Genomic DNA, 13,913 nt, shown 5'->3' on the forward strand with positions numbered 1-13,913 from the left:
ATAAATATATTTAGGTTTTATAAAATAAATGCTCAAATGTACGTATGTTTGTATCATTTGCTTTACAAATTTTTTCTTGAAGTATTATCTTATTCGAGTTCATTATGATTTTGAATATTTGTAGTTAGACGTGATAAGTGCGCGTTAGCTATTATGCACAGACATAATCAATAATTTTCGTTTGAATTTATTTACATTTTACTGCACAAATGTTTTTAAGGTTGAATCGGCAGGACGGAAAGCAACAGTGAAATCCCTAGAATCAACACGAGTTTGCATATATGTTATGGCGTTTCTACATTTAATATATTTTGGTTATGCATTTTTATTTTAATAACGGCGTTTACGCGTTTGTCGGTAGTTTTTAAATGATGTGATAAATTTATGCTCATTGCTAAACATAAACATACACACTTTGTGTATACAAGTATTATGTTTTCTATTTTATTAATATTTTTTAATAGATAGAGAGGCAAAGGCAAGAAGAAAATCAGTACCGGGACACCCGGAATTAACACGGATTTGCATAAATGTTCGAATGTATCTTTATATTTTATATCATTTCATGTCAATCATTTACTTTAGTATCAATAATGTATTTGAGTTAATTATGATTTTGAAAATGCAAAATTATAAACAACACGCGTGCATTCATTAATGCAAGTAAACATATCAATATATAAGTATAAATACATTTATGTTTTATCACATAAATGTTTAAATGTCCGTATATTTTGTATCATTTGTTTTACAAATTTTTTATTGGAGTATTAATGTACTCAAGATTTTTATGATTTTGAATATTTGTAATTATACGTGATAAATGCGCGTTAGCTATTATGCACAAACATAATCAATAATTTTTGTATGAACTTATTTACATTTTATTGCACGAATGTTTTTAAAGTTGAATTGGAAGGAAAGAAAGCAACAGCGGGATCCCTAGAATTAACACGGGGTCACATAGATGTTATGGCGTTTCTGCATTTCATATATATTTTAGTTATGCATTTTTATTTTAATTACGGCGTTTTTGCGTTTGCCAGTAGTTTTTAAATGATGTGATAAATGCATGTTCATTGCCAAACATAAAAATACTCACTTTGCCTATACAAGTATTACGTATTCTATTGCATTAATATTTATCTAATAGATGGAGAGGCGATGGCAAGAAGAAAAGATGAACCGGGGCACCCGGAGTTAACATGAATTCGTATAAATGTTCGAATGTGTCTTTATATTTTATATCATTTGCTTTAGTATCAATAATATATTCAGGTCGGTTATGATTTTGAAATTTAAAAGTATAAGCAATAAGTGTGCATTTACCAGAGTAAATAGACATACATCATTATATATGTTTATATATATTTATGTTTTATTACATAAATGTTTAAATGTCTGTATATTCGACACTTATCTATGTATTTTCAATCATTTCATTTAGGTTATTTCATTCAAGTATCAGTATATTTAAGTTCATTAGTTATTTTGAAAATAATAGGTGCGATCAACGTATGTTTATATAAATATGGGCATTCTTATTATGTCCTATTGAATTCATTCTCATAACATATTTAAATTATATTTTATTACAAAAATATCTCTTTGTAAACTATATTTTTAACGATTTTATCTACTTTTTCGCGAGCAAAATACACTTGTAATGCTGACCAAGATCGTACTCGCGAGAATGCAACGTAAAGTTGGCCGTGATTAAAAACGTCTTTGGTAAGATCAATTCCAATTTTGTCAAAAGTTTGACCTTGAGTTAATAGTCATACAAAAAGCTATCTTAATTGGGAATTGTCGTCTTTTAAAAATAAAAGGATATACATTTTCGCAATATAATGTTACTCGATTGATAAAAACAATCTCTCCAGCTTTGTCACCAGTTAGAATTTTGCATTTCAAAACATGAACTCCCAATTCCAAAATAATCAGTCTTGTACCATTACAAAGTCCTTCGCTTAAATTCAAATTTCTGATTAGCATTACTATCGAGTATTGTCGTAATTTAAGTTCATAGGGTGGAAAATTGGGTGGATTTAAAGTGTTCAAATATTCGGGCAGAATAGCGTCATCAAAGTTCTCATTGTCACAATTTTCAGTGCTGTCAACACCGATGTAAATATGTTCTGTAGAAAAATCTAAAAGTTCAACAACCTGAGTATTTATAAAATCGACATCAATGTTTCTAGCTGACAGAATTACTGTTGTTGTGAGTTCGTCATAACGTTTGCCTCTAATTATTCTACCATATACGTTTTCTACAATATCATTGTTATTTGAAGTAAAACACTCATCAGGAAGATCCATTATATCATCTAAATTGTTGAGAGTTCCACTACCAAGATTTAATAAAAACCGAACAAATTCTATCTCTTCCGGAAGTGCACGCATATTTTGTGTTAACCCTTCGTAGGTAGCGTGTCTTTTCCGAACTAAGTCGGTCGCATGGTGAGCGCTCCGCCGCCGTGTTAAAATGTACGCGCTGTTGCCAAATGTAAACTAATACTATTTCCTTGTGAGATAAAGTATTTTTTCAATGTTTTATGATTAAATATAATTTTACTTTTATATTTTATCATAAATTTAATTGAATAACAAAATTTTTTTTTTATTTTTATAACATGTGATTAAATTTAACATCTTAGACCCGATTATAAAATTATAATATGACATTAAATCTAGCTGTCACTTAAAAATTTTTAATTTTTAACAAAACAAATTTTTTCAAAAAATTATTTTTAACAAATTGCATCTTTAATTTTTAAAACGTCTGAATGTCAATTTTTTATAATTATTTTTGTCATAATTCATTTGCTACAAAAATTCTTAAAATTATCAAAATATCCGCTAAATTAATTATCATTAAGACTAGCCGACACAATCTTTGTAGAGGGGTGTGCTATTCCTTATAGTAGCATTGTAAAATACCTTGGGGTGACTATAGATAGTACTCTCTCATGGGAGAATCAAGTAACAAATGTGTGCAATCGCGCTATGAGTATTCTAGCACAACTAAAAATAAACAATGAAATATTTAGTGAAAGTTTACGTATTAAGTTAGTATCTACTTTAATAATTCCTCTCTTTGATTATTGTTGTGCGGCGTATACGAATATGTCAAACAAATTATTATTAAAGATGCAGCGTAAATTGAATTCATGTGTTAGATTTATCTATAAAGTACCAAAATATGAACATGTTACTCCATATTTCAAAAGTTAGGTTGGCTAAAGCTTGCAGCGAGAAGAGATTATTTCATTGCTTGTCTGTTTTATAAGGAAATTCGACTAAATTATCGGCAGCTATTCGGCTCAAAACTAGACTTTTTGCCTGTAGCACTGCGTAGAGGTGATGTCCGACAAGACTATCTTCGTATACCGCAGGCTAATTGTGTCATGTATGATAATTCATTCTTAATTCATGGCATACGTATCTGGAATGCAGTGCCAGCTGAGACTGTGGCTGTAGATAATTTGGTTGAATTTAAAAATGCTTGCTTCAATCACTTTTTTGAACATGACAATTAACAATTGCAATCTTTATTTTGGATCTTATTTAAATATTTTTTCTTGTAGAATTATTATGACTTTAAATTAAGTTATTTGTTTGTATTAAATAATCTATTTGGATTTTATAATATTTGAAATTAAATCTAATTGCAAACCTTTAATTAGTTAAGTAATCTTGTAACCTATGTAAACCAATGTAATTTAAATATTGATGGCTTTGAGGGAGCTTAGGTTCCAGAGCCAAATAAATTTTTTATCTATCTATCTATCTATCATAATTAGAATTAAATTCAATCAAAAAATAATTTGAAAAATTGGCATCCATTGTTATTTTTTTTTTTTTAATTCGTTCACCTGAAATTTTTTTGTTTTTTCATTATTTAAATAATTAGTAATATATAAAAGCCAGACATCTGTTAATTTTAGTATGATGTATTATAAAATAATTTATTTAACAATTGTATTATTATTACTATTTTTATATAAATAATATTTAATATGAGTGTAATTATTACAGTATTTTGAACAAATCACAAGTTATAATGTAAACAGTAAAATTAACCTCAAACATTACTTTATTTTTGTACCTCACATGCGGTAAAACAGATTGAAATAGTGGCGGTAACGACATTTGGCAACAGCGCAGTTAGAAAATCTCCCGGAGGCTCACTCGCACCGGGCGGCATAGCGCCGCCCGGTTCCGAAAATTGATTTTTTAAGTTATTTCGTAAATATTTTTATGCTTTTTGATAACGTCACGATTTTTAGAAAGGTTAAAAGAATGCACTTAATTTTTTTCAAAATTATCAATGAACTCAATTTCGAGAAAAAAAAAAAAATGCCGAAAAGGCGGCGCCGCGCTCATTATGCGACCTACGAAGGGTTAATGAAAACTTATGGAAATTTTTCCACAATGGACTAAATTTTATAGAAAGATTAATCGTTTCAGTTCTAGTAGCATGAGGTTGAACTGGAAGCAATTGACGAAAATCACCACCTAAAATAATTAACTTTCCACCAAAAGGAAGATTATTATTGTTAATGTGCCGCAATGTTCGATCTATTATTTCTAAAGAATACCTAGGAGACATTGGAGCTTCGTCCCAAATAAATACATCTACGGTTTTGAGATATTTTCCTTGTTGAGAGTTAGGCTTGATATGAGAAGAAGAATCTGAAAACATAGGTACAGGTAATCCAAAAGTTCTGTGAACAGTTTTTCCATTGGGTAAAAGAGTTGCGGCAATACCTGTATAGGCCATTGTACAAACAATCTTATTTTTATTCGTTAATAAATGACATAAAGTTGTGTAAACAAATGTCTTACCCGAACCACCTGGTCCATCTATATAAATACAATTCGGCAGATTGGTTGCGTTATTTTCTACAGAATTCAAAACAAAATCTACAATTTCTTTTTGATTGATATTCAATTTATTATAATATGATTGCGATAGGTCTTGGGTCAAAATTTGTACCGATTCATTATCACATAAATCATTTTCAACTGGTGGCATACCGGGAAATGAAGAAAGACTACATCCTTCTCGTTCAATCATATTATTAATGTATGCGTAAGCCTTTTTCTGTCCTCGTTCTACTCCCACCTGTCTGTTAAAGTCTTCGGACATTGCTTCTTTAAATTCATTCCACAAACTTTCTGGATCAGTAGGTTGACAATGAATTAGTATGCGAGCAAATAAACATCTTAATTGTCGTGGCATCATCCAAGTTACTGCTTCATGTAACGTTCGTCTCCATTCTTGATCATCTTCAATTAACCCAGCAGCTAAACATGCAGACATATAAGTTTCATAGATTATCCCATTCACCGTTCTCAAATCTTCAAAGCTTTTAAGCACCTTTAATGTTAATCAATAATAATCTAAGATGAAATAATTCGATTTGAGAAGGACTTACTGAATACATACGACCGATAACGTTAAAATTTTTTTTTCTCGGTTGCCAAGCAGACATTTTAGTTTCATTATCTTTTTTAAATACGTAATATCGTGGAATGTCGCTATATATGTATTGTCGTGCGGATGGATCCCTTACATTTAGAGAAAAATAATCGATTAACATCGATTGCCTTTGCAAAGCTGCCAGAAGATCTTGTTCATTACAATCATCATTGATAGTGATACTTTGTTGATTAGGTAAATGTACTGGTAAACGAACAATGGAGTGACTTTTATCTTGTAATTTTTTAGAAAAAATTCGCCAAGCGGGTTCAACTGGACCATCATATCGAGCATCAACAAAATTTTTAACTTCGTCATGATTAATAACATTGTCGTTTGGATTACTTATTGTTTCATGAGTCGTTTGTTCCTGTGGATCCAGTTCAGATGGTATATTACCTGAAATTGTAACACCAGCTTTATCATGACCTTTATAAACGTATTTAAATAAATATTTGACTGCTGTTACCGAGCAAACAACTTCTACGTTAATATGACAGTCAAAAATTTGTATAAGTGTAGGATTGTACGGAACAACATGACGATTATCAAAAACAGAATTATTTCTAGAGAATGTTATTCCTTCATCTCGTCTACGATAAGAAGGGTATCCATTATCATCCATTGTTGTTTCATTACGGATATCTTTCGGAAATCTTTTGGAACAAATTCCATCAATCAGGCACCAATCGCCACAAGGTCCATGAAGCATGTTTCTAGTAACAATTTCATGTAATATGGGATTATCATGAGGATTTGGAATTTCTGCAGAGATGAATTTATCAACACTATCAGGAGTTTTTATTTTAGAATTATTTTTTAATGTTATTAACATATGTAAGTGCGGTAGTCCTCGTTTTTGAAATTCAATTACCCAATTATAGGCTAGAACTTCACCAAAAAGTTGTTCTTTTCCAATAGTTTTAACCAGGGCATCTTCTTTTATATCAAACACACGCGCCGTCAAATCTGGTCTGTCTGAAGCACTTTGTCCAGGTAATAAGTTTTCCGTAATTTCACGCCACTTAGGATTACATGTCATAGTAATAAATAAATCTGGTTTACTAAACTTACGAACCATAGACATAGCATCTTGGTAATGCTGTAACATATTTCTTGGAGAACCGTGAAAAGTAGATAGTAAAATTACAATTTTGCCTATATTTAAATCTGTATTGTTCGCACGAGTTTGAAGATGATCTAATAAGCCTTGATAAGATTCGGCACGCAATTTTTTTTGATTAAATTTACAAAAATTCAATCTATCTTTTTCTATTTTAACATAGCTATCAACTATCCATTGCTGTGTTAAGCGTCGGCCCATTAAAAAAACATTAAAATCATCTCGAATTAAGATCATCTCATTTCGTCTTGCGCGCACATCAGTTCCGGCTCTCCGTTTCAACAACCCGAATGACATCGTACACTCTGTCGAATTAACCGTGGGGGCGTCAACAGTCGTCACCGTTCACGAGATAAAGTTTGAGAAAGCGGTTATGGATATGACACAGATCAAAACTGTGAAAATCAAGGATATTAATACCGTTAATGGTTTATGCTGTAAGTGTAATATTAAATTAATTAAATTAGATGTAATAAATAATAATGAGTGGTGTGATTTGCAGATATTGAGGGTTACCTTAAAGATCCTTTTTCAAAAGTAACAGCATTCGGGGGAAGCTACGGAAATGGGGTTCTCGTTGACGATGAACATAAAATATCTTTAAGGTTGACCGAATTTGATGAAGCAAAGGTACAATTTATCGAAGGAAACCATCTTAGAATCTTGGGAAGTCCATTATTTCATCCTAGTGAGTATTGAAACTTTTTATTTGTCGAATGTTATGATTTCAATTGATGTTTTAAAGAAAAAATCAATTACGCCTAATAATATTTAATGAAGTCTAATATTTTTATGAATCTTTTTAATATTATTTAATTGTTATTAATTATAGCATTATTAAAGTGTTCTGAGCCTTAAAAATATTATAACTTTCAGAACTTGTAACCGAATTTTCTATTCGTCATCTGTCTGACATTAACAAGACAGAAGCTGAAGATAAAACTGCTGATGAACTTCGCAGGCGTGGTCTCAAAACGCCAAAGCGTAAACATGACGGTGAAGGTGAGATGGGATCAGCCGCCAAACAGTCGCCGTTTGATAACTAAAAAAGTTTTTTAGATTTAAAATCTACAACGATTATGCAGTGAAATTCATCAAAAATTACCAAAATTATCTCTTTTGTTATTTTTAGCATATTATTATTATATGAGATACTGAGATAAAATTACAGTAACTTCTGATGGATTTCACTGCATCCAGAGTCCATTTAATAAATATTCTTATAATTTCTATGTTTGATTTGATCATTTATTTTATTTTTATTTTTCTTTATCTTTATATTTTTAATACTATACAAAATCTAATTAAAAATGTTACAAAGCATCAATTAGATTCTGTAATCTGAATATTAAAAGTCAGATTCATAAAAGACTCTCCTTAGTCATATTCTAAGAAATAAGAGTACCGCACTTTAAATAAAACAATTTACAATCAAGCTGCTCTTTAGCTATAATAGCAGTTATAAAAATAGTGCATTAATAGTGAGTTTAATTAAGCATGCGGGGAATATTCGAGTTTTTAATATCGAAATTAATGATAAGAAGCGACTAACATTTGATATAAACACACCATGACTGATTAAGTCATAGGTATTTATAGATTAAATCAGTACCAGTTATTATGTTGATATTATTTCAAAAATATTATCGATTGTTAGGTGTAATAAATCTGGGAAATCTATGTCATAATATTAATTAATAATTCTTATCATTAAGATATTCGATATTGTGGCTTATGAGAAAAGATATTATAGATATAAAAGGTACAATATTATCATAGTTATGTGATTTTTGTTTAACTCTAAAGCCACAATATTTAACTTAACTTTAAATGATGACTGATTAAACAATAAATGTTTATAAAAAATTGTGATAAAGATTAGATATTAGTAATCTTTATAAAAGATTGTGAAAGAAGTCATAACGCTTAATGATTCTTTATATATTGTAATAGAATAACTACTGCTGCATGAGAGAAAGCTAAGTTTTTATTATCAAACATTTTAAAATTAATAATTATAATACGTGTTGTTTGTGTGTGATTTCAATTGATAATTCATTTAATATTTGAATTGAGCAAAATAATTATGAATAATAATAAATCAACGATACAAATTAAATTATAAGTTAAATAACTGTCAAAATTCAGTATTTTTATATAAACAAAGAGACCTAATAATATTCAAATTGTTAGTAATTAGTATCTGTATGTTGATATTGTTAAATATTTATAATTAATATTTAATGAGATGAGTAATAAATCATTATTAATAAATGTTAAAATTTTATTTTGTAAAGAGATCCAAGTACCCTCCTAGAGTAAGGAATGCCTATAAAAAAATTATACGTATAAATACTTTTGTTATGCATCTTAAAATTAATTAATGATATTTTTGAGGTAATTTCTGAAAAATATACTTATTAAATAATTATTAACATTTAATTGACTAATAAAAAATTCAGCACTCTGAATTATCAGTATAAACTTGACAACACCGTAAGAGTTTCCTAAACTTGAAATTTATTAATGTTTACTGTCTAACTAAAATGACTAAGTCTTCTAGCATTTAAAAAACCACGGTTTTTATTTTTTTACGCCGAGTAACTGCGTAAGCGGTATTGCCAAGTCAAATAAAAGACTAAATAACAGTAGTTCCTCGTAATTTTTGTAAAAAATATAAAAATATCTCCGTAATACGTTCGAAAACCTTCTTTTTTTATTATTTTAATTGAAAGTTTATTATTATTTTAATCAAATTCAATGAAAATGAAATTTTTTTAAATCGTCAATTGCATTAAATTTTTAACCAAATACACGGCTGGTGGAATCTCTATTTATCGACATGTACAAATTATAATTTTTAAACCTAATTATTTAATCAAGTATCCCAGAAACAAACTGTTTTTTAATTTGTTTATTAATTAATAGAGTACGTCGATTAAATTTACAAATTTTCAGTTTTAAAAATTTGACAACTTCGCGTGAATCTCCGTAATTAACCCAGTGGCATAATCAAAATTTTTATAAAAGATTAACAATAATTAAATTGTTGTTAGTTATTTAAATCAATCCTACAATACCGTGCAATATTTATAATTAATATTATATGAGGTAATAAATAATAAATGATTACAAATAGATATTCAAAATTTATGCTTATTATTATCAAATCAATAACAAAATTACATTCTACATAGAAAATTATTTTATATTAATGTTTATAAAAACTATTTTAAATAGTAGCATCTTAATTTGTATTACAATAATAGTAAAAAATTATAATTATTCATGAACAATATCAATAACATTACTTAATAATTTTGTAATGGAATGTTACGAAATTTTTGTAATTACACTCAATCGTAATGGTAAAAAATCATAACAGCAATATTACCAATAATTAACTTATTGAATACAATGTAATAGAATATAATTACGCACAGGTAATAAAGATAAATTAAATTTTTGTCGAAGTTAAAAATAAAAAAAAAAATGTTTTCAATCTAAAATAATAAAAAGTACAAACACATAAATAAATATACTTATAGTACTTGACACATAGTCAAAATCAATGCAATTGTAAAAATTGCATCATCGCTATTATTTTAAGCGGAAAATCGTCATAACTTAAGGAATTATGTGACCTAATCTACTCAATTCTACCGTAGTAAGAATCGATTTGTTTGGCACGAGACTTACATCCTGAATGTTGTTCACGGATACGAAAGGAATACCATCTATGAAAAATAAATAAAATATGTCGTATTAGCACAATAGAAAGATTGAAAAATTTAATTTAGGATTTGAAACACTTACTTTGATTTCGACAAAATTTCCCACGCACACAAACATAGACACCTTCAATTAACCCTTGATATGGGACAAAGGGGTTAACGTGAACTTTAATTTTATAATTTCCATCTACAATCAATCCACTCCCGTAACGACCATTATCCATTCCAACAAATGGCAGTTTTAGCCATCCTGAAATAACTGCAATATGAATAATTATTTTATTAGAATCATCTAAATAATTTCGAAGAGATTATATATAAAATAAATAAAAATACGTTTATTACATATTATTCCAGTGGATTGAGGAACTAATTGAATTGAAACGTCCACTTCTGCGATTATCGGATTAGCACGAACGAATTGACCATGGTTCAAATTTATTTCAGACTCCGCTAGAAAGAGTAGATCATGTTCACGACGGAAAGTTGACTTGCGGACTTGCACGCGTGACAGCTCGATTATCTAAGATAGTAAATTATGCGTCGTCAAAATTATAAACAAATTTAAAATATAATTATCAAACCAAGTAAATGTTGAATAATAAATATATATATATACATAATATTACCTGATTTAATTGAATCAATGCGTGGTGGTTGACTGCGTAATTACCACAAAAAATAACCGTTACTCGTGAACCGTCATTATTGTTCACGATAATTTGAAAAAAAGTTATATGTCCTCTCTGTATCAGTGGTGTAATGGCATCTACATAACCCTTCAAAATTCTGAAATAATATATAAATCTTTAATAAATAATAATCAATATAGTAATAACATAATATGAAAATAAAGTTAGCCGACATTTAAAAATTAAAAAAATTTTTTTTATTGAAAAAATGACCGCAAAAAAAAAGAAAAAAATTTCATTTGTCAAAAATTTTGAAAACTGTAAGTGCAATTTCTAAAAAATATTTTTTTGTTATAATTTAATTATTAAAAAATTATTAAAAAAAACATCAAAAAATTGAAAATATCGGCTAACTTTATTATTATATTAACATAATACCAAACAATATATATCAACAATGTATGTTCGCTTACACGGAATCATCTCGATCTACCCAATGGTGGATTTCATGATTAGTTGTAAATGAAATAGTAAGTGCTTGAACTGGTGGGTTATTCATTGTTATTTTATCACTGCACTGCAATTTATATTTTAAATCATTGTTATTTTATCACTGCACTGCAATTTATATTTTAAATAAGAAATAATTAATTGTAGCTGTTAATAGCACGTTTTAAAAGTAATAAAATAGCGCGTGTTGAGTAAAAATTCCATAAAACGAAAATATTATTATGCGCATTTATAAAAAAATACACGACTTGTAAGGACAAAGGCACTACTAAGTATGCAGCAGGTTTGACGCTCTGACGAAATTGTATATTCCTTATACATGTGACGCCAGCGTCAAGCGTCAGCATGAAATTGCACCTTTATTACACATTCAATTGTATTATTACTATCCTTATTCCCAAACAACAAATACAAATTGTTAAAACATGCACTTACAGGGGGCAGTAGTATCTAATGTAATATATATTATGTAATTGTAATATTTGTAATATATTTTTAAAATCTTTTTTTTGTATAAGCAAATTTATAAAAATGTATGAATAGTATGAATTCTAATGTTTCTTTTTAAATTTGATATAAAATAACGATATGTAAATGATTATTATTATGATTTTGTTTTTGGAATTAAAATTTTTATTATTCTATATATTTATTTAGTTTTATTATTGTAATAATATATGTTATTATTGTACATACATTGTACTTATTATTTTATATATCGACCAATAATATTACAGTTATGTATATTATAATATTTTTTCTTAACCAATGTAAATTATTGTAATGATAATAATAATAATATATATATTTTCCTCATATATTATCGTGTCGTCGTGCATACATTGTACTTGTGTTTTGTATCGACCAATGATATTACGGTTATGTATATTATAATATTTTTTCTTAACCAATCACATAACGAATAAAATGTCTTCATCAATGTATATTTTCATATTTTTCATCTAAATTATAAGAGTGGATTAATATTTGATTATATATAATCAAAAATTAATTTTCATGGATTATAATTAATTTACACCTAAAAAAATAAATTTTAGGAAAATAAAATCAATAATAATAACATAAAATAAATCATTAACAGTCTGAAACTTATTTTGATAACTTTTGATTAGTGTATTCATGTTCTTAAATTAATTTTTATAATATAAAATTAATTATAATGATTTAAAATTAACATTTATCGATTAAAATTAAATAGTTATGATGTTTAATTTTTTTTTTTTAACCTTGCTTTTCAGACTTCTGTCTCGATAGGGGTCCGGCCGAGACCAGAAGGGGACTCGAGGCTGATCGGTACATTAAGTTTAGAAGAATAAGTTTGGCGTTATTACATACTTTTTCAGCCTGGAGAGCGATACGACGATGGGCCTACTTTTAGGAAACTGCGAGCATTTGCCTGTGCCCCACCGGTAGCACAGGGCTTGGGTAAACCATCGAAAAACCCAAACCTTTACAGCCCGGCGAGAGATACGCGCACCGATGTTCACTGAAAATCATATTTCAGCTCACACCGGGATTCGAACCTACGCCTCACCAGTCCCAAGCAAGCATGACATGCGTTGTACCGCTTAGCCATGGGACTGGCTTATAATGTGAAATTAATTTTCATAATTTAAAATCAATTTTTCATCATTTTAATACAATTTTAACCACATAAAGCTATTTCTTAAATATAATATTTAGTTATTCATTATTTAAAGTCCATTTTTATAATCATAAAATAACCTATAAAACATAAAATTTATTATTTATTGTCTAAATTCGATTTTTATAATTAAAATCAATTAATCATGACGTAAACTTAATTTGTTTAATTGACAATTTAATTTTGATTATCTGAAATACATTATTAATTTATCAAATTAATTTAAATAGCTCAAAATCGATTGTTTATAATCCAAAATTGATTTTCTCGAAAAGAAAAAAAAACAAATAATTTATAATTCTAAATAAATTTTTAAACAAAAAATTGATGATATATTCAATTATATTAATTTTGAGATATAAAGATTGATTATTCATGATCAAAAATTTATTTTTATAATTTAGAATTGATTTCTATGAAATAAAATTGATAATTTATGTTCTAAAATCGAATATTCATTATCTAGAATTAATTCATGAAATTGAAAATTGATTTTGATGATCTTAAATATAATATCAAATTATAGAATTAATTTGAATAGTATAAAATCAATTGATAATGATCTAAAATTAATTGAAAAAAAAAAAAAAAAAAAAAATCATTTATAATCTAAAATAAATTTCAAACAAAAAATTGATGATGGATTTAATAATATTGATTCTTAGATATAATTATTTTTAATTGTATTCGAAAATTTATTTTAATAATCTATAATTGATTTCCATACATCAATATTGACTTTTTATGATTTAAAATTTAGCTT

General features: G+C 27.6%; 3 protein-coding genes across 3 annotated transcripts; 1 reads left to right on the forward strand and 2 right to left on the reverse strand.

The window, feature by feature from the left end:
- Positions 1-1,795: 1,795 nt before the first annotated feature.
- Positions 1,796-6,596, reverse strand: LOC123272196. Its single transcript, XM_044738895.1, has 5 exons — positions 5,580-6,596; positions 4,849-5,383; positions 4,602-4,770; positions 1,858-2,347; positions 1,796-1,813 (listed from the first exon to the last, which is right to left on the reverse strand). The coding sequence occupies exons 1-5, from the start codon at positions 6,594-6,596 to the stop codon at positions 1,796-1,798; spliced, it is 2,229 nt and encodes a 742-aa protein (XP_044594830.1).
- Positions 6,597-6,840: 244 nt separating this feature from the next.
- LOC123271429 lies at positions 6,841-8,679 on the forward strand (the record flags this gene model as incomplete). Its single annotated transcript, XM_044737749.1, is given in 3 exon segments — positions 6,841-7,045; positions 7,111-7,296; positions 7,485-8,679. Coding segments are annotated over 3 exon segments (561 nt in total), but the record flags the coding sequence as incomplete, so codon positions are not given.
- Positions 8,680-10,034: 1,355 nt separating this feature from the next.
- LOC123271587 lies at positions 10,035-11,812 on the reverse strand. Its single transcript, XM_044737957.1, has 5 exons — positions 11,448-11,812; positions 10,972-11,131; positions 10,688-10,865; positions 10,425-10,601; positions 10,035-10,345 (listed from the first exon to the last, which is right to left on the reverse strand). The coding sequence occupies exons 1-5, from the start codon at positions 11,531-11,533 to the stop codon at positions 10,236-10,238; spliced, it is 711 nt and encodes a 236-aa protein (XP_044593892.1). The 5' UTR covers positions 11,534-11,812; the 3' UTR covers positions 10,035-10,235.
- Between the last annotated feature and the right edge of the window lie 2,101 nt (positions 11,813-13,913).

Source organism: Cotesia glomerata, linkage group LG9 (genome assembly GCF_020080835.1).
Source record: "Cotesia glomerata isolate CgM1 linkage group LG9, MPM_Cglom_v2.3, whole genome shotgun sequence".
Taxonomy (NCBI): domain Eukaryota; kingdom Metazoa; phylum Arthropoda; class Insecta; order Hymenoptera; family Braconidae; genus Cotesia; species Cotesia glomerata.

Coding starts and splice junctions, on each gene's coding strand:
- LOC123272196 (XM_044738895.1), bottom strand. CDS start 6,596: ATGTTACAGCATTACCAAGATGCTATGTCTATGGTTCGTAAGTTTAGT. Junction 4,771..4,848: donor AGATGGACCAGGTGGTTCGG/GTAAGACATTTG, acceptor TGGCCTATACAG/GTATTGCCGCAACTCTTTTA. Junction 2,348..4,601: donor GAAGCTCCAATGTCTCCTAG/GTATTCTTTAGA, acceptor AAATCTTGGTAG/TGGAACTCTCAACAATTTAG.
- LOC123271587 (XM_044737957.1), bottom strand. CDS start 11,533: ATGAATAACCCACCAGTTCAAGCACTTACTATTTCATTTACAACTAAT. Junction 10,866..10,971: donor CATTGATTCAATTAAATCAG/GTAATATTATGT, acceptor TTACTATCTTAG/ATAATCGAGCTGTCACGCGT. Junction 10,346..10,424: donor GAAATTTTGTCGAAATCAAA/GTAAGTGTTTCA, acceptor TATTTTTCATAG/ATGGTATTCCTTTCGTATCC.